Raw genomic sequence first — 21,471 nt, forward strand, 5'->3', positions numbered from 1 at the left:
CCAGTGAGACCCGCGCCGCAGCCCCTGGTAACTCTCTGACCCGGGCACGCAGGAAGCCATGCTGTCATTGGGCAATGCGCTCTGTCGTCCACTAGGCTGGGAACTCCACCAGGCAGGGAGCCCGGTCTCATTGTCTTTGTGTCCCCAGAACCCACCCGGCATGGAGTCCAGCCCACAGTGGTATCAGCAGGTGCTGGCCCCAGCCTGCCGCCGCCTGTAACTCCGTCAGGGGCGGGAGGCACTGCACACATGCGGGACACGTGGGGTTGGTGAGGGCAGCTGAGCAGCAAGGTTTATAGAACCCAGGGCAGCAGCAGGGTGGATATCTGAAGCTGGGTCAGCAGGCTCCGGGCACAGCCAGCCTCAACTGGGGGTCAGGGGCCCAGGGCCCTTTCACTCCCCCAGGGGCACAGTGTAGGCGGCATGATGTGAGACACCCCAGGAAGGGCCAGGGATGGGGGTGGGCTTTCTTCCATCAGGCCAGGGCAGAGCTGGTGCTGAGGACCCCACCATTCTGGCTGGAGTACGGGCCTCAGGAACACCTCTGGGTTCCCAGGGGAGGGGCACAGCCCATCCAATGCGTCCACGTGGTGCGGCTAGGTGCCCGCAGGTAGAGTCCCACATGCAGAGCTCCCTCTAGGCTGCAGGAGGTGGGGGAGCTGGGTGGGCAGGTGGGCGAGGCAGCAGGCGGTCTTGGGAGCCTAGTCCAGCGGTCCCTGGAAAATGAGGCGGACACAGCCATGCTCGCCGGTGAGCCAGGCCCCACAAAAGGGGCAGGCGGCGTGGAAAGCGTGAGTGCCGTGGGGCAGTGGTGTCTGGGCCCAGTAGCGGGCAGTCTTCTCAGAGCAGACATGGCCGCAGGGTGCAAAGGCATGGCTGGGCGGTCCGGGGTCCAGACAGAGGCCAGCCTCCTGGCCAAGCCACAGGGGCACATAGGGCCCCACAAGACGGCAGAGAGGGCACTCGCGCTCCTGGGGACCCCGCTCTCGCCGACAGCCCCAGCCGTGGTAGCCGTGGACGTGGCCGCAGCGGACGTAGACCCAAGGCTGCTGCTTGTCAGGGGCCGTGCGGCCCCGGGCCGGGCTGGGGAAGGCCAGGGTGCTGAGGCCCACGGGGCACTGGGGCCGCGCCGCATTGGCTTCCTGCCGCTGGGCCTCCAGCTGCTTCAGCGTGGGTGCCCGCAGCAGCCCCGCCGGCGTGCGCCACAGCAGCGTGGCCCCGCACAGGTCGATGAGGGAGCCGTCCCGCAGCACATTGGACTCGTTCTCCACCTGCCAGCGGAGCAGAAGGGCCTTATTGCCCAGGAGGCCCCCAAGCCCCTACCATCGGGCAGCCATCTCCCCAGACTAGCCACCCATCCATCCCACGGAACCTCCCTGGAGAGGGCACCCTGGACTGTCAGAGCCGGCTGGGGGGAGGGGTGTGGCTGGGACAGAGAAGGGGAGGGTTGGGGCAAAGGAGGGGGGAGGCTCAAGAAGCCACGTGGGAGGGCTGGCAGGTGCTCCCAGGCACACGGGGTCCCCCACGCAACAGAGCAACAGAGCGTGGGCCTTGGTTACCTCATCCGTCAAATCAGGAGGTCTGGACCCACACGGAGTTTTCCCAGGCTCCCCCCTAGTGGCAGAGGCAGGAAACTCCTGTATCCGACACGGGACTGAGCCCACAGCAGCTGGACTCTAGAGCTAGACTGCCTGGGTGGGAATTCTGGCCTCACCAGTTACTAACTCTGTGTCCCTGGTCGAGTAACTCGACCTTTCTGCGTCTTCATTTCTTATCCTCCAGACGGATCCCACTTTCCTGTATGTCGAGTGGTTCGCATGAGTCAATCAACGTAAACTGGACCGTGCCCGGAACGTAGTGCATGCCAGTGACACATCACGTGCACCATTTTTAAAAATCATGTTTCCCCAAACCGCCCAGTAGAACTGATGCTCTGGGAAGATAAGCCACGTGGTTCCTTGAGGTTTTGCCTCTCCTGGCCTGACACATGCATACCCAGAAAGAGCTCGGCTTTGCCCGTTGGAGGAACTTGGCCACATGGCCTTGGGCAAGCTCCTGCCTCCGTCTCAGACCCTCTCCCAGCTGCTAACATTCGTTTCTATCGGGACCGCAGGGCGCATTCCCTGTCACCTGCGTCAGAACTACTCCACAGGCTCTCCCGCTGGGAGAGGATGACAAAGCTAAGCCCGTCTGCAGGTGACAGACACGTTACAAACTGCCACCAACACTTCAGGCTGTAAACTGCTCACACATGGGCCAAGTGTCACTCTCATAAGAGCGTGTGATTTCTTGCAGCTGCTGGCATCCTCTAAGCCATTGGGTACTGCATGGTGTGTTTGTGCTCCACCTCCTATCACCCCTTGGACCTCCAACAAGGGTGGTACTTGGGGACGTTAGCCTGGTCCCCTCTGTGCAGGAAGTGGCGCGTGGAGCCTGTTGGGGCTCCCTCGTGCAGGAGGACTGGAGACCACCTCCTGGCTTGGGCAGGGAGACAGGCAGATTTGGAGATCCCAGGAAGGATGACTGCGCGGGGAGGGAGGGATGGGGCAGACCACCTACCAGCTTCCCCCGCTGCTGTGCCGAGCGGCTGTCCCTCAGAGTATAGACGTTCCCACAGACTGAGATCTCCCGCCAGACACCTGGGGCCGAGTCCTCAGAGAAGCCGCCCGCTGGGTGCATCACCAGGACCCCATTGGTGGTTAAGCCGTCCATCAGGCCATCGGGGGTCCGCCATTTGGCTGCCCGCTCCTGGGACCACACGTGGGATCAGACCACACACCCCCAAGTGGCCCCCAGCAGGTCATGAGCCAGGGGGGCTGTCCCTCTATCCTCAAGGTCACAGGTAGCCCAGAGGGGACTAAAGTTGGCGCTGCCTGCCCTTGGACGTCATCTGACCTCTCTGAACCTCACTTTGCTCATTTGCTAAGTGGGGTGCTAATCCCTGCATAGGACATAGTTATGATTACGGAGGGCTGGTGACATCACCCCAGGATGCTGCCCCTCCCCAGCCTACCCCACAGCTCACTCTCAGATGAAGCGCTGGTCCCTGCCTGGGGCTCACTCACTCCAAGGAAGATGTTGCTGGAGGCATCGAAGCCAGCGGCATAGATGCGGGCAGTATAGGGCGGCCGGCGGTCACACAGGATGCGGCAGGCATAGCGGGAGATGGTGCTCTGGGGAGAGGGGCCCTCAGCCACCCCTCCTCCAGGAGACGTGTCTGTTACCACAAAGTCGATCATGTTCTCTGTGGAGCGGCCGATCTGTGAGGAAGGGGAAGGCAAGCACAGGAACGCTGTGTGTACAGGTCAATCCCCCGGGCTTCCCACCCCCGGGTTTCCTGGTAGCTGCTCTGCATGTAGAGTCACCAAATAATGAGGGGGCAGCACCATCTCAAGTCCCCGGGGAGCTCCAAGTCCAGTCGCCAAGGTCTAGAACTTCTCCCTCACCTCCCCCAAAGTTCTGGGGAGCACCCCACTCAATAAAAACTAGTCGACTTGCTGACTAACAGTGAAAGGGTGATATCTATGGTCTGGAAGTGCTCACATACTAGCAGCAACTAGTGAATTTTTAGTGTTTATTATATGCCAGACTCCTTGCTAAGCATTTTCTATGCGATATCTCACTTCATCTTCCCAATAACTCCATGGGCCCCACCTGAGCGATGAGGTAAGCAAGGCCTGGAGAGGTTAGGTGACTCTTTCTCAAAGCCACCAAGCTAATAAGCAATGGAGCTGGGATCTGAACCAGGTGGTGTGACTCTCACACGGCACTCTGAACCCCTAAACTGTATGTCCTCCCACAGCTAGGGAGTCCGGTCTTGGGTTTGAATCTTGATACAGCTACTACCTGCTGTGGGCCCTTGCTGGGATGTCCTGTTTCCTCATCTGAAGAGTGGTTGACTGCACTAAGGCCCCCAAAGCACCTTCCCCGGGGCCCCCGGTCCTCCAGCCTCACCCTGGAAGGTCTGTAGAGCCGAGCTTTGAGGCTGGTGGCCAGGAGGCGTGAGGAAGGGCCCGAGCATACCTGGAACATGTCTGTGTCACTGTCATGTGTGTATTCGACTATGACCGAATGGCTCCGGGACAGTGTGTACGAGATGCTGTGCTGGCCCCGGTTACTCAGTGCCTGGTGGGGAGAAAGAAGAAGTCACTTCTCAGGGCACATAGCCATGAGAAGGGTGAGCCTTTGAACTAGAAGCTGGAGCCCGGGGCCAGCGGCCACTCCCGGGGAAGGGTGGTTCTACCCTTTGCAGAGGTGTGCGGCGCAGCCAGTGCTTCACACAGGTTACCTTTGCTCGCTCCAGCCACCCCAACAAGGAGACATGGTTATCATTCCCATTGTACCGCTGAGGGAACAGCAGCTCAGAGAGGGGAAGACATTGGCCTAGTCATGGAGCTGGAAACAGCAATTCTAGCCTAAAGGCTTTTCCTTTGTCATTGCTGTGTGACTCTCATGTCCCCTCTCTGACCCCGGGCTGCCTCTAAAATTAGCCCTAGCTGGTTTGGCTCAGTGGATAGAGCGTTGGCCTGTGGACTGAAGCATCCCGTTTAGATTCCAGTCAAGGGCACATGTCCAGATTGCAGGCTCAATCCCCAGTGTGTGTGTGTGTGTTGGGGCAGGGAGGGGCGACTGGCATGCAGGAGGCAGCCGATCAATGATTCTCTCATCACTGATGTTTCTGTCTCTCTCTCTCTCCCTCTCCCTTCCTCTCTGAAATCAATAAAAATATAATAAAAATAAAATAAAATGATGCTACCCAGCTGGCTGGCGTGGCTCTGTGGTTGAGCGTTGACCTATGAACTAAGGAAGTCACAGTTTAATTCCCAGACAGGGCACCTGCCCAGGTTGTGGGGTAGATCCCCAGTGTGGGGCAAGCAGGAGGCACCCGATCAATGATTCTCTCTCATCATTGATGTTTCTATCTCTCTTTCCCTCTCTCTCTGAAATCAATACAAATATTAAATAAATAAATAAATAAATAATGCTGATAACCGTCCAGTGGATGGCATCTGGTGGTCAAGGAAATGCTTTGCAAACTGGAAAGGACTGTGCACACTGCAAAGACTCTCCCATTTCTCCGGGAGCCCAGCAGGCAATGAGTAAAGATACAGTGAGCTCCCGGGCTCCGGTGGGGCGGGGCCAGAAAGGGCAGGACCACTCCCGGCTCTGCTGGGATAAGCGGCTTGCCTTGGAGATGAGCGGCGTGGAGATATGGTGCATGACGTCTGGCTTCACTCCGTTGGCATGTGGCCTGCGGTTCAGTGCCAGGCGGCTTCGCCGGCGGCCCTTGTCCCCACTTGATAGACACCCATTGTAGCTGTGGATAGGGGGAGTTAAGAAAAGGTTGCAGGGAGAGAGGGACAAGTGAGCCTTTGAGAGACGAGTAGAGACTGCCAACTTCTGGGCAGATCCCACCTCAATAAACAAGCCCTAGAACCACCTGAAACCAGAAGACCCTACTTGTCAAAGTGGTGCCTTTCGGGAGCGGACTGGGTCAGAACATCTTCAAAGGATTTTTCACTAAATTAACCAGTGGTTCCTGGCCCCCTAAGCCGTGCCTGGCCAGATGCTGGGCACTGGGGTGGCATAGGTGATGAACCACAGGTCAGTTCTATGCTCTAGTGGTGGGGGAGGGGGATCCTCAGCTTTTCAAGGAACCTGGGTGCCACCTGCCATGACCCAGGCACAAGTCAAGTGCACCACAAGCCCAGAGGCAGGAGAAGGGAATTCTGGCCCCAGGATCACATTTCTAGGAGAGAGAACACCTCTACTGGGCCTTGAAGAACTGGAAAGGAGTCACCTTTAGCAAACTGCCATTTATTACACCATAGTACTACTGGAAACCAGAATGAAAGGAAAAACTAGACCCACAATGCCACGACCTCCATATATCCATTCACATCAAAGTTCTACCTTCCTTTCCAGCTCTTGTCCGGAGGGAATGATGTGGAAAGCAAGGATGGGGTGAGTCACAGACTTGATTGCTGCCATGTACTGGAGCCTCCCATGTTCCTGGTGCTTCATTAATTACCTAATGGAACCTGTGCAATGTCCTGCCAAGCAAGTATCTTTCTTCCCCTTTTATACATGAGGGAAACTGAGGCTCAGGGAGGTGAAATGACTTGCCTGAGGTCCCAGGCTAATAAGAGAAGAAGTCTCTCTGGCTCCAGCCTTTCCTGCAGAAGCCCTTTTAGAGGTAAGGCTCACCGTCAGCAATGGCCCCGAGGCTGGCAGAGCTTGGTGAGATCAGGGCATGGTGACTCGGGTGGTGAAGTGCAACAGGGGAAGATGAGGTTTGTGGAAGGGCCCAGAAAACCAGGCGGAGGAGCCTGGACTTTATTCTGTAAGCAGAGGGGAGCAATGGATGGTTTGACAGGATGAAGAGCTGCCAAATACAGCCAAGGACCACTTGATCAGAATCTTCTAGGAGCTTGTTAAAATACAAGCTCCACCCATGGAGATGGTGATTCTGTAGGCTTGGGATGGGCCTGTCACTGGCCACTTTCCATGTGTTCTCCAGGTGGCTCAGATGTACAGCCAGGGTGGGCTTCAATGCTCGGCATTGAACCACCAGCTGTCAAGAGGACCTGGCCCTAGGTCTGCGCTCTCCCCCATCACTAGCCTCACCTTCATCTGCACAGACAGCCCTGGTTTTGGAACACCAAGCAGCTGCTATTCTAAGGCAAACACCCCTGAGCGGGCATCACTCTTACCCTTGTAAGCTCTTTCCACATATGGGGTGGGGCAGTTCAGGACCCAGGCTGGGGCTCAGGAGGGCCTAGCTGACATCCTGGCTTGTCCATTTATCACATGACCTCTGTAAAATGGGGCTAATTTATCAGGACCTACCTGTGGGTTCATTGTGAGAACTAAACATGATAAAGCATTTAAAAATGCTTGGCACAGAGTTTGGCATATATACAGCAAACCCTTAATAAATGTCAGCTATTATTATTTTTTAAAGCACATGGGCCTGGCCAGTGTGGCTCAATGGTTGAGTGTTGACCTATGAACCAGGAGGTCACGGTTTGATTTCTGGTCAGGGCGCATGCCCAGGTTCCGAGCTCCATCCTCAGGAGGGGGCATGCAGGAGACAGCCGATCAGTGATTCTCTCTCATCATTGATGTTTCTATCTCTCTCTCCCTCTCCCTTCCTCTCTGAAATCAATTAAAAAAAAATTTTTTTTAAAGCACATGGCATGTGTAGGTCAACAAACAGTAGCCATTATTATTTCTACAAAATCATCATAATGATAACATAGCTCCTTGAATATTTTCTTCAGGGCAGATGGCAGAGAGAAAGGCCAAAAGGAAGTACTCATGGGGAGAAAGAGGGATCTGTGTCTGGGGGCAAAGCAAAGTGGTTGTTGCAGGGATCCTGATCAGACGGAGACCAGGAAGTCTACCCAGCCACCAACTCACATCACTTCCTCTCTTCAGGCCTGTTTTCTCATCTGTGGCATGAAAATCAGCTGTGGCTTAGTGAAAGCGCACTAGACCTAGAGTAAGAAAGACCTGGATCCAAATCCCAGCCCTGCCACTTACCAGCTGTGTGCCCTTGGGCCAGTCACTTCCCCTCTCTGAGCCTCGGTTTCCTCACCTCCTTCCTCACAGCATCTTTGTGAAGATTGAAATGAAATAATGTCCATGAAAGGGCTTGGCACAGGCCTGCCTCCCAGAACACCTGATACGTGCCAGGCACTGTTCTATGCGCTTTACAGAAATCACCTTATTCATTCCTTCCAACAACCCTCTGAGGTATTATCATCATCCCTATTTGTAAGAGGGGAAAACGGAGGCGGAGGGAAGTTAAACAACTTGCAGAGGCAGGATTTGAACCAAGCAATTTTGATAGAGAACCAGAGTTCTTCACCTCAAACCACACTCACAAGGTGCTTTATGAAAGGCAGCTGTGTTACTTTGTTCTGATCAGAAACGGGTGGGTAGTTAAGAGTTGTCTTCGTAATTTATGAACGATGGGAAGATAAAATAACGATTATGAATTAAGTGGGTTTGGTCAACTCTGTCCCTCAGCTGGGAAGGTGAGGAAGGACAAATAGCAGAAGGTCATAGATGGGGAGAACTGGGGCCCTTGGTTTGGTTGCCCTGCAGGAAGCCTGGTGCCCCACCCCACCTGGACGAGGGACGCTCACCCCAGGACGATGAGTTCGCCATACTTGATGGGCTCCTCGCCTGGCTGCACATCTTCACCAGAAGAGAGGATGCAAGAGCCCTGGCTCCCAGGGTGCTGGAGGTCTGAGGTTCGGGGGGACCCCACGTCAGGGTTTCCTTCCAGCACCATTCTGGGCAAAATGGGAGAGGAGAAAAAGAATTTTGTAGCCTCCCATCCCATCCCCCCTCAAGGCCAGCTCTGGCCTGCTGCAGGGCCACCTAGGCTAACGCCAGAATGACCTTTCACCGCCTCTGTTGCTGTGGCAACCACTTCACCTCTGCCTCTCCTAAACTGCCCTGGGTTGCTGGGATACCAGGGAAGGGAGTTGATAGGTGGAATGGAACCAAGAGGGAGAAGCCCCACAGAGGATCAGAAAATTTGGTGGGGTCAGAGGGATGAACTAACTTGGAATGGCCAGAGGCTTCTTTTTGGCCAGGACCCCAGTCTGGGATGTTTTTGGAAGAAGGGTACCCCAGGAGTTGGGGGTCCTTAACTCCTCATCTCAGACTCAGTTCCTGGGTTTAGCTCTCAGCCCAGGACCTTCCTTCTGTCCGGTTATTGGAATCTGTCCTTTTTAATCTTTCCGCCTCTTTGCAGGTCTGGCCTCTGTCTGTCTGCTTTCTCAATGACTCTTCGTCCTCCCCGCCTCTGTCCTCTTCGCCATCTCCCTTCCCACCTTCTTCCCCATCTCCGCCTGTTTGTCCACCTCCACTTCCCTATCCATCTGCCTCAGTCTGTCCATCTTGGCCTCGCCCTCCGGCCAGGCCTCTGGACCCATCCCGGGTGCGCGCCCCCTTCCTCCCTCAGGTGTCTGTCTGCAGTCCCCGGGCTGTCTGGGTCTCTGGAGGCCTGTGGGGGCGGCGCTCCCCCCTCCAGCTACGGCTGCAGCAGAGCCCATCTCCGCAGGAAGCCTGTTTGGAAAACATACCCGCGCAGGAGGGGCTGCGCCGGGGCAGGCCCGCGCCCCGCACCCGGGCCAGGCACAATGACGGCCCAGCGCATACGCAGATACACACCCGGGGCCCCTCCACACAAACACGCGCGTGCACGCACAGTCCCGCACACCCCAAGCCCCGCAAGCAGAACCAGGACGGGCGCACAGCCAACCCTGGTCCCGCGACTGCAGGCGCGAGCGCCCAAACAGCCACAGGCACTCGCCCTCGGACCCACTCCCCCTGCCACCCCCAGACATGCAAACACGCCCCCTGCACCCGCCAGGGCCCGCCCGGCGCAGCCCCCGCCCCCTCCGCCCAGGCGTCCTCACCTGGCAGCTCTCGGGGATCCGCTCTGCGCCGATCCCTCCGCACCTCGACTCTGCTCGGCCCCGGGGCCGCTGCGGCGGGATGGGCCCGGCCCGCGGCGGCTCCGCGCTGCCTCGTCACGGGGACACCCGGGGCCGAGGGAGGGGGACCAGCGCGAACCTCCACGCTCCACCCCCCGTCCCGATGCCCCGCCCCTGACCCGCCTCCATGAGAGCCCCGCCCACTCCAGACTCCGCCCCTTGCGGCGAAGTTTAGCCCTAATAACCTGAGCACCGCCCCTTCTGGGAAGACCACGCCCCTCTCTGACCCCGCCCCCGGCACTGGGAGTCCCAGATCGCCGCTGTCTCAGGAACCCCGTGGACTACCATCGCGGGTTCGGCGACTCCCTGGTAGCCTAGTTCGGGCTACCCAGATCCCGCCCTGATTTCTGGGGATTTCCCGGGTTCCCCCAAAGACCTGGGCGCCCCCTCCGCCACCGCAGTCTAGGGCCTTCGCGCTGGGCAGGAGGCCCCTCTTCCCACATTAGTCCAGGGGCTCTCCACCACCCCCCACCCACACCCCCCGCCTTCTACTTGGGGAAGCCGCAGAATTAGAGGGGTGAGCTGGGGCGGGAAGGAGAGGGAGAAGGAAAATACTAGAGGAGGCCGACGGGGGGGGCGGGTTGGAGAGGGTTGTGCATCTGCAGGGAGGCCGCAGAACGCCGCTGCGTCAGACCTTTTCTTCCAGCCCAGCTCGGCCACTTTCCTCTCCTTGGGTGCCTTCTGGCCCACTCTGGACCCCCTGGTGCCCAGGAACACCTCCCTCCCGCCGGCCGGGCACGCGCGCACACACACCACGCGAAATGCCACAAAAGGGATGGAGGGCCCACAACCCCTGGCGGGCCTTGGCGCGGAAGATATCTCATCTATTGGTCTGTACAAGGTGCTACCCACTGTACTTGGAGCAAAACAAGCCCTTTAATTGCTGGGAGGCAGGCACGATAATCACCCATTTTACAGATGAGAAACAGATTTACAAACTCGGTCATGGTTATTCTACTAGAAAGGAGTGGATTTCAGCTGTGAGATTCCAAAGTCTGGACTCCTAACTTCCTTACCTGTGATAACTAGGAGTGGCAGGATGGGCTCAGAGCAGGAGAGGCCCAGAGATGCATCAGATGAGATCCCTTTAGGACATTATCTCTTAGTATGTTTGGAGCCATAATCAAGAAATGAGGGAAGCTTAGAGGATGGATTCTCAACCTGCATCTTTGGAGTGAGTGTGTGTTCCATTGCGGAAATCAAACAAGGTTACACAGAGGAAATGGCCTTTGGCCCTGTCATGAAAGGTAAGTGAATTTGCCCACAAACATCCTGAGAGGGAGCATCCTTCCCCCGCCCCAACTGTTGCTTGTGAAGCTCCCAGCCTCTGAGACCACCTGGGCCCCACCACATTCACACATCCCACTAACTCCCCCACCAAAAATAGTCTAGGCTACCAACTGCTTTGCCAACTGTTCTGGGGCCCTCTGTCAGATGAAACAAGAAAGCCGAAGACAGCAAGTCCTCTAGGGGCAAAGGCACTGTGATCAAAAGGAAACACCACTGAGCAGGCTGGACTGCTGGGCTGCCAGCAGCAGGTCATGCAAACCCTGCACCACAAGACAGCTCCCACCCCTGAATGCCTACTGTATGCCCTCTTCCATGCCAGGTATGCACAGCTCCATTAGGACATAGGGACACTGGGACAGCCTCACTCCCCTTTGCACTCCCAGCTTCTAGCACGTTGTCTGCCAGAGCAGGCCCATTGACCATGTGCTAGATTACTATAGAAACCTCAGTTCACAAATGAGAAAAGGGAGACTATTTGGTGTGTGTGTGTGTTTTTCCTTTTTTGGCAGGGGGGAGATACTTGACCCGGATCCCACAGCAAGGTAAGTATAGATCTGAGGTTTGTCCAGAGCCCCCGTGCTTTCCACCTCACACCAGAAAGACCGTGATTTCTCCTGCCGCAGAGTGCCGGAATCAACTCGGATCAGAGCTGCATGGTGGGCACAGCCAGACCTTAAGGGGCCTCCAGAAGCCTGAGCTGGGACTGATCCCAGCACTGTCCAGACAGGGGAGGAGAAGGGACAGCTGGATACCACCAACAGACACAGATGCCCAAGTTCAGACACAGATGCCCAAGTTTCAGCCTTGGTTTCTGGCTCTGAGTCCCATGCTCTATGCCAAGAACTCCAGTTTCTTAATCTCTCTATCCTCAATATCCTTATTTATAAAATGGAAATAATATTAATATCTACCTGTAGTGGGATAAAAACTTGCAGGATTCAAAGGGGGAGGGCTGGGGAACGTCAGATCTGTCAACAATTTAAAAAAATGCAGTAGCCCTGGCCAGTTTGGCTCAGTGGATAGAGCGTCAGCCTGCAGACTGAAAGGTCCCAGGTTCGATTCTGGTCAAGGGCACATGCCCCGGTTACAGGCTTGATCCCCAGTGGGGGGCGTCCGATCAATGATTCTCTCTCACCGTTGGTGTTTTTCTCTCTCCCTCTCACTTCCTCTCTGAAATCAATATATATATATATATATATATATATATATATATATATATATATTAATGCAGTATTATTCTGAGATCCCTTTGTTCAGCCCCTCCCTTCTCTCCCTTCAATCTAGATCTTAACCTTAAACTGCTTCAGAAAAGGGGCGGGGGGGGGGCGGGAGAGACAAAGAGAAGAACAAGATACAAGTTTATTTATTTTTTTAACTAGAATTGTTTATTGATTGACTTTTAGAGAGAGAGGAAAGGAGAGAAGAACAGAGAGAGAGAAACGGAGAGAGACTCTGAGGCTAGGCCAGGCTCTGGCAGCCTGGCCTCTCTCGGAGAGTCTGAGCAGAGTGGGAGCACTACTTTCAAACTATAAAGAGAGGCTTGGAATTCCAACAGAGATCGTAAGCCATTTACTCTCTGGCTGTTACAGAAAAAAATCTTGCTAACCTCTCTCTGATCTAGGATTTTTAATTCCCTTTATAGTCTCGCACAGCTGTTTAAGAACTTTGGAGAGGTCTCTTTCACTAAAGACTGTCTTTTCCAAGCCAATTAGCCATTCATTAGAAAGGTGGGGGGTGGGGGGCGGGGGCTGCACAGACTGCATAGGAGTCCCTGACTTAGTAACTTAGGCAAACGGATTCCCACTGTAAAGTGAGAGTCAGAGATTGCAGGTGGATGGGGGAAGAGGAGGTCGTTTTTTCCGTCTTCTCCGTGTCTGACCTGGCAGAGAAAATGCACAAGCACAAGGCTGGGGCTGGAGAGAGGGCATTTGAGGTCTTTTGTGTGGGCGTGCCACCTTCTGTGTGGCACTACTACCCCCTGTATGCTGGCAGCTGTCATCTGGACCCCAGCCTCTCCACATCAGGCACGAGCAACACAGGTTTGGAATCAGGAAGCCACAAGAAACCACGATAGCGGGAATAGCCTAGGAGCAAAACGCAAGCTTAGAACCCTAGAATATTCCAGCAGGACGCGGTGGACAGGTGACCTGTTTCCACCCCTGCTCTGAACGATTGGGAGCCTGAGACTCAGGCAGGAACAAACCTGAGCCACAGCCAGAGCTGGGATTGAAAGGCAGGGCCTCCCCCTCCCAGGTCACATGCTTTCTGGGGATCAGAACTTGCCAGGCCCACAGTCCGGTAACCAATAACCAGGAAGGTCATTGGGTGCCACTGTCTCACAGAAGGAAGCCTGGGCCTCAGGGAAGGGGGTGACCCCCATATGCCCCTGGCAGGGTGGCCACAGGAGGGCCATTTTTCTGCCTCTGGAGTTCCAGCAGCCACGTCTACACCAGAGCTCCAGGCTGTGGCGGGGCCTTCCGGGAGCCCCGTTTTCTGCACACGCGGGGCAGGACGGCGAGCTTCAGAGGCAGCCTCACCTCAGAGCCCTCCGCCTTCCCTTTGCGGGGCCATCAGGTGATGTCCACCTGCCGTCCTGGTTAGCAGACCTTCCCTGTGCTCTTGTTTCCGTTGCGTGACCAGTTTGTGTTTTATTCTGGATTTGTCTCCCACGTCTCGCTCCTCTGAAAAAGCCCAGCTTTTGCCATCTTGAATTGAGAACCTAGACCATTTTTTCTGAACTGCCTGACCGGCACCCACAAGCAATACCTGTCCTCCCAGCAGGACCAAGGGAGCCAGCTTCAGTGCATGGGAGTGACTTGCACAGCCACCTTTCCCTCAAGAGTCAGGAGCCCTTTCAACCTCTGGCTCTGAGCCACAGTGGGGTGCTGTTAGGATGCTATTGTCATCCAGGGGAAAGATGTTGGTGCTGATACTAGGGTTACAGCAGTGGAAGCACGGGAGATAATACATGCAGGGATCATTACATTTGTTACTGAATTTTAATAAGTGTCTCAGATGGACCAAGACCCTCACTCTGGGGAAAAAAGCTGTATTGACATTGACAAGTTTTCGGGAACTGACACTCGCTGAGTTGGAGAGGATAGATTGATGGGGCAAGAATGGGGGCAAAGCCGAAACCGTTTGGCTCAGTGGATAGAGCGTCGGCCTGCGGACTGAAGGGTCCCAGGTTCGATTCCGGTCAAGGGCATGTACCTTGGTTGCGGGCACATCCCCAGTAGGGGGTGTGCAGGAGGCAGCTGATCGATGTTTCTCTCTCATCGATGTTTCTAGCTCTCTATCCCTCTCTCTTCCTCTCTGTAAAAAATCAATAAAATATATTAAAAAAAAAAAAGAATGGGGGCAAAGAGACCATAAAGGGGGCTGTCCTGAGTGTCCAGCCAAGGAAAGATGAAGGCTGAAGTGACAATAAAAATAGTTAACCCTTAGAGGTGCTTACCATACACCACATGCCAGGCCTGAGCTAAGCACCCTACCTGGGTAATCTCATTAAATCCTCTCAACAGTTCTGTGTGGTAGGTATCCTAATTATTATTACTAGTAGCCCTGCCCACGAATGCACCAGTAGCTCGCTGCCGCCCTCCAGTAGCTCCCCCCGCCCCCCCTCCCCCTCATAGCTTGCTGCCCTGCTCCCTCCTGTAGCTCTCCGCCTGCCCAATTATAGCTCGCTGCCCCACCCTCCTGCTGATCCATGATCCGGTCGTTCCGCAGTCCTTCGTGGTGAAACAACCATTTGCATATTACATCTTTATTATATAGGATTATTTCACAGTTGAGAAAAGTGAGGCCTACAGAGGTGAAGGGACTTGCCCCAAGTCACACAGTGAGGGAGAAGTGTATGTTGGGAGAGGCTGAAAGTGGATGTCACCCCTTCTCTCTGGGCAGTCACAGAGGGGATGGCAGGATTGGAGAGAACTGTGGGGATGTAAGTCGATGGACTTGGGGACAGTTGGATGTGGGGGCTGAGGGAGAGGGGTGAACTGTATGTAGGCAATTCTAGGTCCCATATCTCCGTGTCTTCCATCAAAGGTTGAAGGAAGCTCAGCCCACTCCTCCCTCTGCCTTCCTCCGTCTCTGTCTGCTTTCCTGCTGCTACAGGGGGCTTCCAGGGTACCGGGCTGAGCATTGTTTGTGTGACAAGGACAGATCTCAGAGTAACTTTTCTTCTCAACTTCATCTTTGTTTCCATTGGTGGAAATCGGAATCCCGGCCCTTGCCTCAGCAGAATGTACCTGGCACCCAATGTCGTCCATTCACACAGGTCCCCATGGCCTGACTGGACCTTCACCCTGAGAAGGCCTCTAGCTGGTCAGCCATGCCCTTCAGGGCTGGCAGCTTCTCTGTTCTCTCCATGTCACCCGTCAAAGCACGGCCATTTCTGCCCAGCCTTCAGTGGTCACTACACAGCTGTTCCCTCCCCAGGGTCTTTTTTTTTTTTTTTTTTAATATACTTCTATTGATTTCAGAGAGGAAGGGAGAGGGAGAGATAGAAACATCAAGGATGAGAGAGAATCATCCATCGGCTGCCTCCTGCACGCCCCCTACTGGGGATGGAACCCGCAACCTGGGCATGTGCCCTTGACTGGAATCAACCCTGGACCCTTCAGTCCGCAGGACTACGCTCTATCCACTGAGCCAAACCAGCTAGGGCCCTCACCAGGGTCTTGCTGCCTCCTTGGGGAATGGAATTAGCCACCCACAGACCTCTGGCCTGAACCACTTTTCTGGGCTCCATTAACCCACCTGGGAAGCAGGCTACTGGCCTTTCCAGCTGGGACCTCCTACATCTCTCATCACTCCACTTCCCTCTGTCTCCTTTATCCTTGTAGCCCAGTGAATCTTTTTATCCTGTGTACACTGGGGGTCCAAACTTCATCAAGTTCACAGGCAGCAAGAGGAACATGCTGTACTCTTAACCATACCGCCTTTGAACAACATGTGAGGAAATGAGCTCTAGGTTCATTTCAAACCCAAGGACAATCGCCTTGTCCAGCAGATAGCGCCCCAGCGCACAGCAATCTGCGGGATTTGCAAAGCGGCCAAAACTACCATACCCACAATGCTGTGCGCACATTAAGGGCCTTCTCTAGCTTAGCTGTCCGAGGTACTGCCTGTGTGCTCTTCGGGAAAAATATATGTACCCGAACCATTCGGGTCCTTCCTCTATCTTCAGATGGCAAGGTAAAAGGTTTTTTTTTATGTCACCCTCTTTGTCTTACTCATTGGAGGACCGAAACAACTCTGCTCTTCTTTGGCCTCACCAGCCCTAACCTAAAGAGAGGACCCGTGACCTCTGACACAAGATGGCGGCGCCCAGAGCCATCTGTCTTGCTTTTGACCTGAGGTGAACGAAGGCAGTGAGCCCCGCGTCATGTCGAAGCTAATTCGGGCCACTCGGGCGGCCAAGAAACCCGAGGTCGGGGGCGTGATCCGGACCATCGTGCGAGCGGGCCAGGCCATGCCGGGGCCCCCACTAGGCCCCGTCCTGGGTCAGGTGCGGCGCGCTGGGTCTCGGCGTGGGAGGCGCGGGAGGGTGGGAGCTAGTGCTTGGGTGGAGGGCGCGGGCTCGGGAGCCGGGGAGGCCTCGGTTCCAAGCGCGGCTCTGCTACCCACACGCTTAATGTGCCTCCTGGAGGCTGCGCCTCCTCAGCGGACTGTGGTGCGGACAGAGGGATGCTGCGTGCAGACCACCTGGCTCATAAGTGGTCGTTGAGTCTGGGTGGAGGAAAGAGGATGGGGACATGGAGACATGGAGATGGAGATGGAGGAGGGGTGGAGGGAGGCTCCCGGGTGGTAGGGAGCGCTCCTTCCTCCCTATACTAGCCCCTGTGCTTCCGCCACAGCGAGGCGTTTCCATCAACCAGTTCTGCAAGGAGTTCAACGAGAAGACGAAGGACATCAAAGAAGGCATCCCTTTGCCCACCAAGATCTTTGTGAAGGTGCCGAACGGGACTGTGGGCCTAGTTTCTTCTCATCTCCCCACGCTCCCTCAGGCTTGGGACTGGTCGCCTGGGGTTGCCACCCGTCCCTAACTCGGGGCAAGTCTCTTCCTGTTCCTGGGCCCCACTTTCCCCATTTACGCAGTGGAGACCAGAGTGTCTTTTCTGAGCCTGCCCTGCCGCGTGGCAGGTCTTCCATTGGTCCTTTCACGTCTTCGGGACTTCCTGAGCACAGCTGGGCCTGGAATAGACGTGGCAGGGCTGTTTGCTACAGGTTTATTGTGGTCTTTTGGAGGGACGCCATCAGAAAGGGCCTCAAGGGAAGGGGAGACAGGAAGTTAGAAGTACCCTCGGTTGGGGCAGCAGAGGTTGGGAGAGGCAGGAAGAGATATTCTCTTATTGATTGATTGATTGATTGATTGATTTTTCATTAAGCCTGACAGGACGTTTGAAATCAAGATAGGACAACCCACTGTTACCTACTTCCTGAAGGCAGCTGCTGGGATTGAAAAAGGGGCCCGGCAGACAGGTGAGGGTCGGGTAGGCCCCTGGGATTTGGGGGTGGGGGGGCTGGAAGGAGGCAGTGACACCTGAAGGGCTACTTGTTTCTTCCCTCCAGGGAAGGAGGTGGCAGGCCTGTTGTCCTTGAAGCACGTGTATGAGATTGCTTGTGTTAAAGCTCAGGACGATGCCTTCACCCTGCGGGACATGCCCCTGTCCGCCGTTGTCCGCTCCGTCATTGGCTCTGCCCGCTCCCTGGGCATTCGTGTGGTGAAGCAGTGAGTGTTCTGGGGAAGCACACTATAAGGGGAGGACCTGGACAGTTCTTGACTTTGGGGCAAGACAGAGTGTGCACATTAGTGGGAGAGTCAGCTTCTGAGTCAAAGGACCTTAGAGTCTTGGGAGCCCCATTCATTCATTTGGAATACATTTGTTAAGGGCCTTGTACGTGTTAGATGTTGTCTGGGCATTTGATGAAACTAGGAACAAGATAGCCATGCTTGGCCCCACTTTTAAGGAAGTCACAGTCCAGAGCTGGAGGCAGATGCACAAATGGAGCATTAGACTGCAGACAGGCAGTGTTGAAGGACAGCTGTCTTGAGAACAAAGTGTAAATGCTTCTGATTTGCCTGGTGTGTCAATGGGAACTTTGTAGGAGAGGTGACAGAGATCTGGAAAAGGAAGTCAAGGACTGGGGGCAAGCATTCCAAAAAGTGGGGATTCCTGTGAAGGATGGAAGGTGAAAGAGTGCAGCAAAGAAGTTCAGTGTAATCTGGTGTACAATCCGGCGTTACAGGCAGAATAGGAAATAGTTGAGAGAGGCCAGGCCAACAGGGGCCCCCACCTTGGGGCTTCAGATGACCGCAGGAATTGTGTCTTTGAAGTGAGATGTTAGGTGAGAGGGCGTCTGGCCCAGACAACAGCAGAAGCAGGGTCAGCACTCAACCCTTTACTGGTCTTTTGCTGCCAGTTGTTTCCCAGGAGAAGTGGGGTTCAGCAGGGAACAAGAATGGACTTCACTTTTCCCAAATCTTTACTTTGACCGAGAGCACAGAAATGCGTACATCTGATCCCTGTTGAGGGGGAGATACACATGCCCAAAGGCTTTATTGCACAGTGTTGTGGGGCACAGAGGAAGAGCCAGTTGATCTGGCTGAGATGTAGCCGGGGCCTCAGAGGACCGTAGGGCTTAAAGAAGGGAGCAAAAGGCAGAGGTGGTGAGGATTGGCAGAGGAAACAGATGAGCAGAGGTATGCGAAGTCCAGGAGGGGAGAAAGGATTCTGAGACAAGGACGTGGGCCACTCACTCGCCATCTCTTTTTCTGTACCTGCAGCCTCAGTGCGGAAGAGCTGGCAGCTTTCCAGAAGGAGCGAGCCATATTCTTGGCGGCTCAGAAAGAGGCCGATTTGGCAGCTCAGGCAGAAGCTGCCAAGAAGTGACCCCTGTCCTGCACACTCCAGAATTTGGAAGGGAGCAGCTGGAAAGGCTGTGCTGAAGGGGAGAGGGGAGATGACACCAACCTGATAATGATTGCCCTGACTTCAGATTATGTATTTTTGCACCTATGGATGTATCAGGGGATTCAGCCTAAGTAAACATCTTCTGTCACCCACTCTTGAGTTCTGTCTTAGGACCCTGGGGGAAAGGGACCAGTACTGATGGTGGCAACACAGACAGCAGGGCTCTTCATGCTGCTTCTCAGATACATGATCCGAGGCTCAGCCAAGCAGAGCAACTTGTCCAGGTTGAATTGGTGGCAGAGGTCGGCGTAGTAGCCCTCCTCCCCACCGATGACAAAACAAGCAGGGTAGGTGGGGGCTGCGAACGCTGGGGCTGTGTGTACAGAAGCAGCAGATGTTGCTTGTGCTGTAATCAGAAACATATTTTTTAAAATATATTTTATTGATTTTTTACAGAGAGGAAGGGAGAGAGAGAGAGAGTTAGAAACATCAATGAGAGAAAGCATCGATCAGCTGCCTCCTGTACACCCCCCCCCACCGGGGATGTGCCCGCAACCAAGGTACATGCCCTTGACCGGAATCGAACCTGGGGCCCCTCAGTCCACAGGCTGATGCTCTATCCACTGAGCCAAACCAGTTAGGGCCAGAAACATTTCTTAACTCTTGGGGACTTGCCAGTTCAACAGAAACAGACCCCTGTGGTGACTTCGGGTCACAGCCCCAACAGTGTTACTGCACAAGTGCCCAGATCCCACGGCTATTTCAGGCCCCTTTACTGAGCTGATCCTCGCTCTGGATCAGGTGTTAGCTGAATGTGAACTATTGGGCTCGTGGCTACAGACCCATGGAAGAAGCAAAGCTTCAGTGGGTCCCTGCCCAAGGGGGGAGAAGACCTTAGGAAGCCCTGGTCTTTTGTTTCCCCGTTCCCCAGAACATCAAGGACTTGTCCCTGCAGAGAAGAGCGGAGGAGTCGGGGCAGAAATGGATTCACGTTTACCGAACACCTGTTAATGTGCTAGTCTTTTTGTTTTGCACCGAGATTTGGAAAACACACACAAAAAATAACTCCAGTTTGGGTAATCCCACCACCCAAATGAGACTCCTACCAGTATTTAGGTATATATCTTTTCTACTCTTTGTTTCTTTGTGCATATATTTGTATATAATGGTGTTTTTTTTTTAAATAAAGTGGTGTCATACTCTAGATACTGTTGTATTTTACTTTTAACTTGGCAATTCTTTAGAACGTTTTTCATTATCTTCTTTAAGCAATTTTTGATGCCTGCTTAGTATTTTGTCTTGTGAGTGGACCATAATTTATTTAACCAAGTCCTCAGAAGCAGCAATAAAATAACTGTTGGGTATTTTATTTGCATTAAAATATATATATATACATACACAGCCCCGGTGGGTATGATTCAGTGGTTGAGCATGACCCAAGAGGTCGCGGTTCGATTCCCAGTAAGGGCACATGTCTAGGTTGCAGGCTCGATCCCCAGCGGGAGGTGTGCAGGAGGCAGTCAATTGATGATGTTTCTCATTGATGTTTCTGTCTATCCCTCTCCCTTCTCAAAATCAATAAGCATATTTAATATACATCACATACACAAACTGAGGATGAACATCATTTGCAAAACAGTTTTGAGTGGCTTATTATCAGGTACTGTGCTCAGTGCTCCTACTACTGAGGACAATAAATGTAAGAGACACAGTTCCTGCCTTCAGAGAGCTGGTTCTTTCCCTTACTGAACAACATACTGTGCACTTTCTGCAGACTGTTTATTTAATTTCTGTTATGTCTCCCACAGCTAGAATGCAGGCTCTGGGAGCCCAGGGACCTTGTGTCTTGTTCGCTGTTGCATTGCCAGCACCCAGAACACTGCCACATGTAGGTATTGTAAATACTATTTATCACATGAAGAAATGAGGCTGCAGAGCCAGCACTTGAACTGTCTTCATGACCCCAAAACTTGAGTTCTTTTTCCTGCATTCTGCTCCCAGGGCAGAGTCTGGTATCTGTAGGAAGAGAACTGGCTGAGAGTCAGATGTGAGGGTGCCATTAAGCAAGTCCTTTCCTCTCCCTGGACCTCTGTATATCTATCTGTTCTAAACTTTGAAGCTCTGAGAGGAACAGAAGCAGTTACTTCTCTGTCCAGCAGGTGGAGCTATTGGCTCTTCTAATTTTTTCCTCTCCAACTAACTTGGTGGCCAGGGTCTCTTTCTGAAGTCACCTTCCTTCTCAACAATTCGCACACTCTCTCCTATCACCCACCACCTCCACCAATCACCAGCGAAGTGCTTTTTTCATATATATATATATATATATATATATATATATATATATATACATACACACACACACACATAAATATATATATAAAAAACATATATATTTTTTATTGATTTCAGAGAGTGAGGGAGAGGGAGAGAAAGATAGAAACATCAATGATGACATAGAATCATTGATCAGCTGCCTCTTGCACACCCCCTACTGGGGATCCAGCCCACAACCTGGGCCTCCTGATTCATAAGTGGACAGTCAACCACTGAGCCACACCGACTGGACTCCAGCCCCAATTTACCTGAGAAGAAACTGAAGCTCAGGTTCCACTCAGCAAAAAGTTGGTGAGTTTAAATCCAGGCCTTTTTGTCTCCTAATTTTCATTTTTCCCCTACCACACCCTGTGGCTGTTGGGCCCTCAAGCTCGGAGGAAAACAGTATTTTTGAAAGCTTTAGTATGCTGCCC

At 53.9% G+C, this 21,471-nt stretch overlaps 2 protein-coding genes across 4 annotated transcripts; one reads left to right on the forward strand and one right to left on the reverse strand.

The window, feature by feature from the left end:
• Positions 1-266: 266 nt before the first annotated feature.
• PELI3 (pellino E3 ubiquitin protein ligase family member 3) lies at positions 267-9,561 on the reverse strand. Of its 3 annotated transcripts, XM_008146910.3 has the most exons (8): positions 9,438-9,561; positions 8,154-8,303; positions 7,546-7,617; positions 5,188-5,317; positions 4,024-4,125; positions 3,066-3,260; positions 2,560-2,748; positions 267-1,271 (listed from the first exon to the last, which is right to left on the reverse strand). In XM_008146910.3, exons 2-8 carry the CDS (start codon positions 8,300-8,302, stop codon positions 702-704), a joined length of 1,407 nt encoding a protein of 468 aa, XP_008145132.1. In that variant the 5' UTR covers position 8,303; positions 9,438-9,561; the 3' UTR covers positions 267-701. The 3 variants fall into 3 exon arrangements, with proteins under 3 accessions (XP_008145132.1, XP_054581528.1, XP_028009642.1); XM_054725553.1 differs by lacking the exon at positions 2,560-2,748; XM_028153841.2 differs by lacking the exons at positions 7,546-7,617; positions 8,154-8,303; positions 9,438-9,561 and adding an exon at positions 5,914-5,945.
• A 6,531-nt stretch (positions 9,562-16,092) lies between these two features.
• MRPL11 (mitochondrial ribosomal protein L11) lies at positions 16,093-18,876 on the forward strand. Its single transcript, XM_008146914.3, has 5 exons — positions 16,093-16,317; positions 16,667-16,762; positions 17,198-17,291; positions 17,382-17,541; positions 18,598-18,876. The coding sequence occupies exons 1-5, from the start codon at positions 16,195-16,197 to the stop codon at positions 18,701-18,703; spliced, it is 579 nt and encodes a 192-aa protein (XP_008145136.2). The 5' UTR covers positions 16,093-16,194; the 3' UTR covers positions 18,704-18,876.
• Positions 18,877-21,471: the final 2,595 nt, after the last annotated feature.

This window comes from Eptesicus fuscus, chromosome 13 (assembly GCF_027574615.1).
Source record: "Eptesicus fuscus isolate TK198812 chromosome 13, DD_ASM_mEF_20220401, whole genome shotgun sequence".
Classification (NCBI taxonomy): domain Eukaryota; kingdom Metazoa; phylum Chordata; class Mammalia; order Chiroptera; family Vespertilionidae; genus Eptesicus; species Eptesicus fuscus.

What these genes read in the sequence shown, in the direction of transcription:
- PELI3 (XM_008146910.3), bottom strand. Translation starts at nt 8,302, where the DNA reads ATGGTGCTGGAAGGAAACCCTGACGTGGGGTCCCCCCGAACCTCAGAC. An exon ending in GTGACACAGACATGTTCCAG is followed by an intron (nt 3,261 to 4,023) that starts GTATGCTCGGGC and finishes CCTTCCTCACAG; the next exon opens with ATCGGCCGCTCCACAGAGAA. An exon ending in CCAGCAACATCTTCCTTGGA is followed by an intron (nt 2,749 to 3,065) that starts GTGAGTGAGCCC and finishes GTGTGGTCCCAG; the next exon opens with GAGCGGGCAGCCAAATGGCG.
- MRPL11 (XM_008146914.3), top strand. Translation starts at nt 16,195, where the DNA reads ATGTCGAAGCTAATTCGGGCCACTCGGGCGGCCAAGAAACCCGAGGTC. An exon ending in TAGGCCCCGTCCTGGGTCAG is followed by an intron (nt 16,318 to 16,666) that starts GTGCGGCGCGCT and finishes CTTCCGCCACAG; the next exon opens with CGAGGCGTTTCCATCAACCA. An exon ending in CCACCAAGATCTTTGTGAAG is followed by an intron (nt 16,763 to 17,197) that starts GTGCCGAACGGG and finishes TTTTTCATTAAG; the next exon opens with CCTGACAGGACGTTTGAAAT.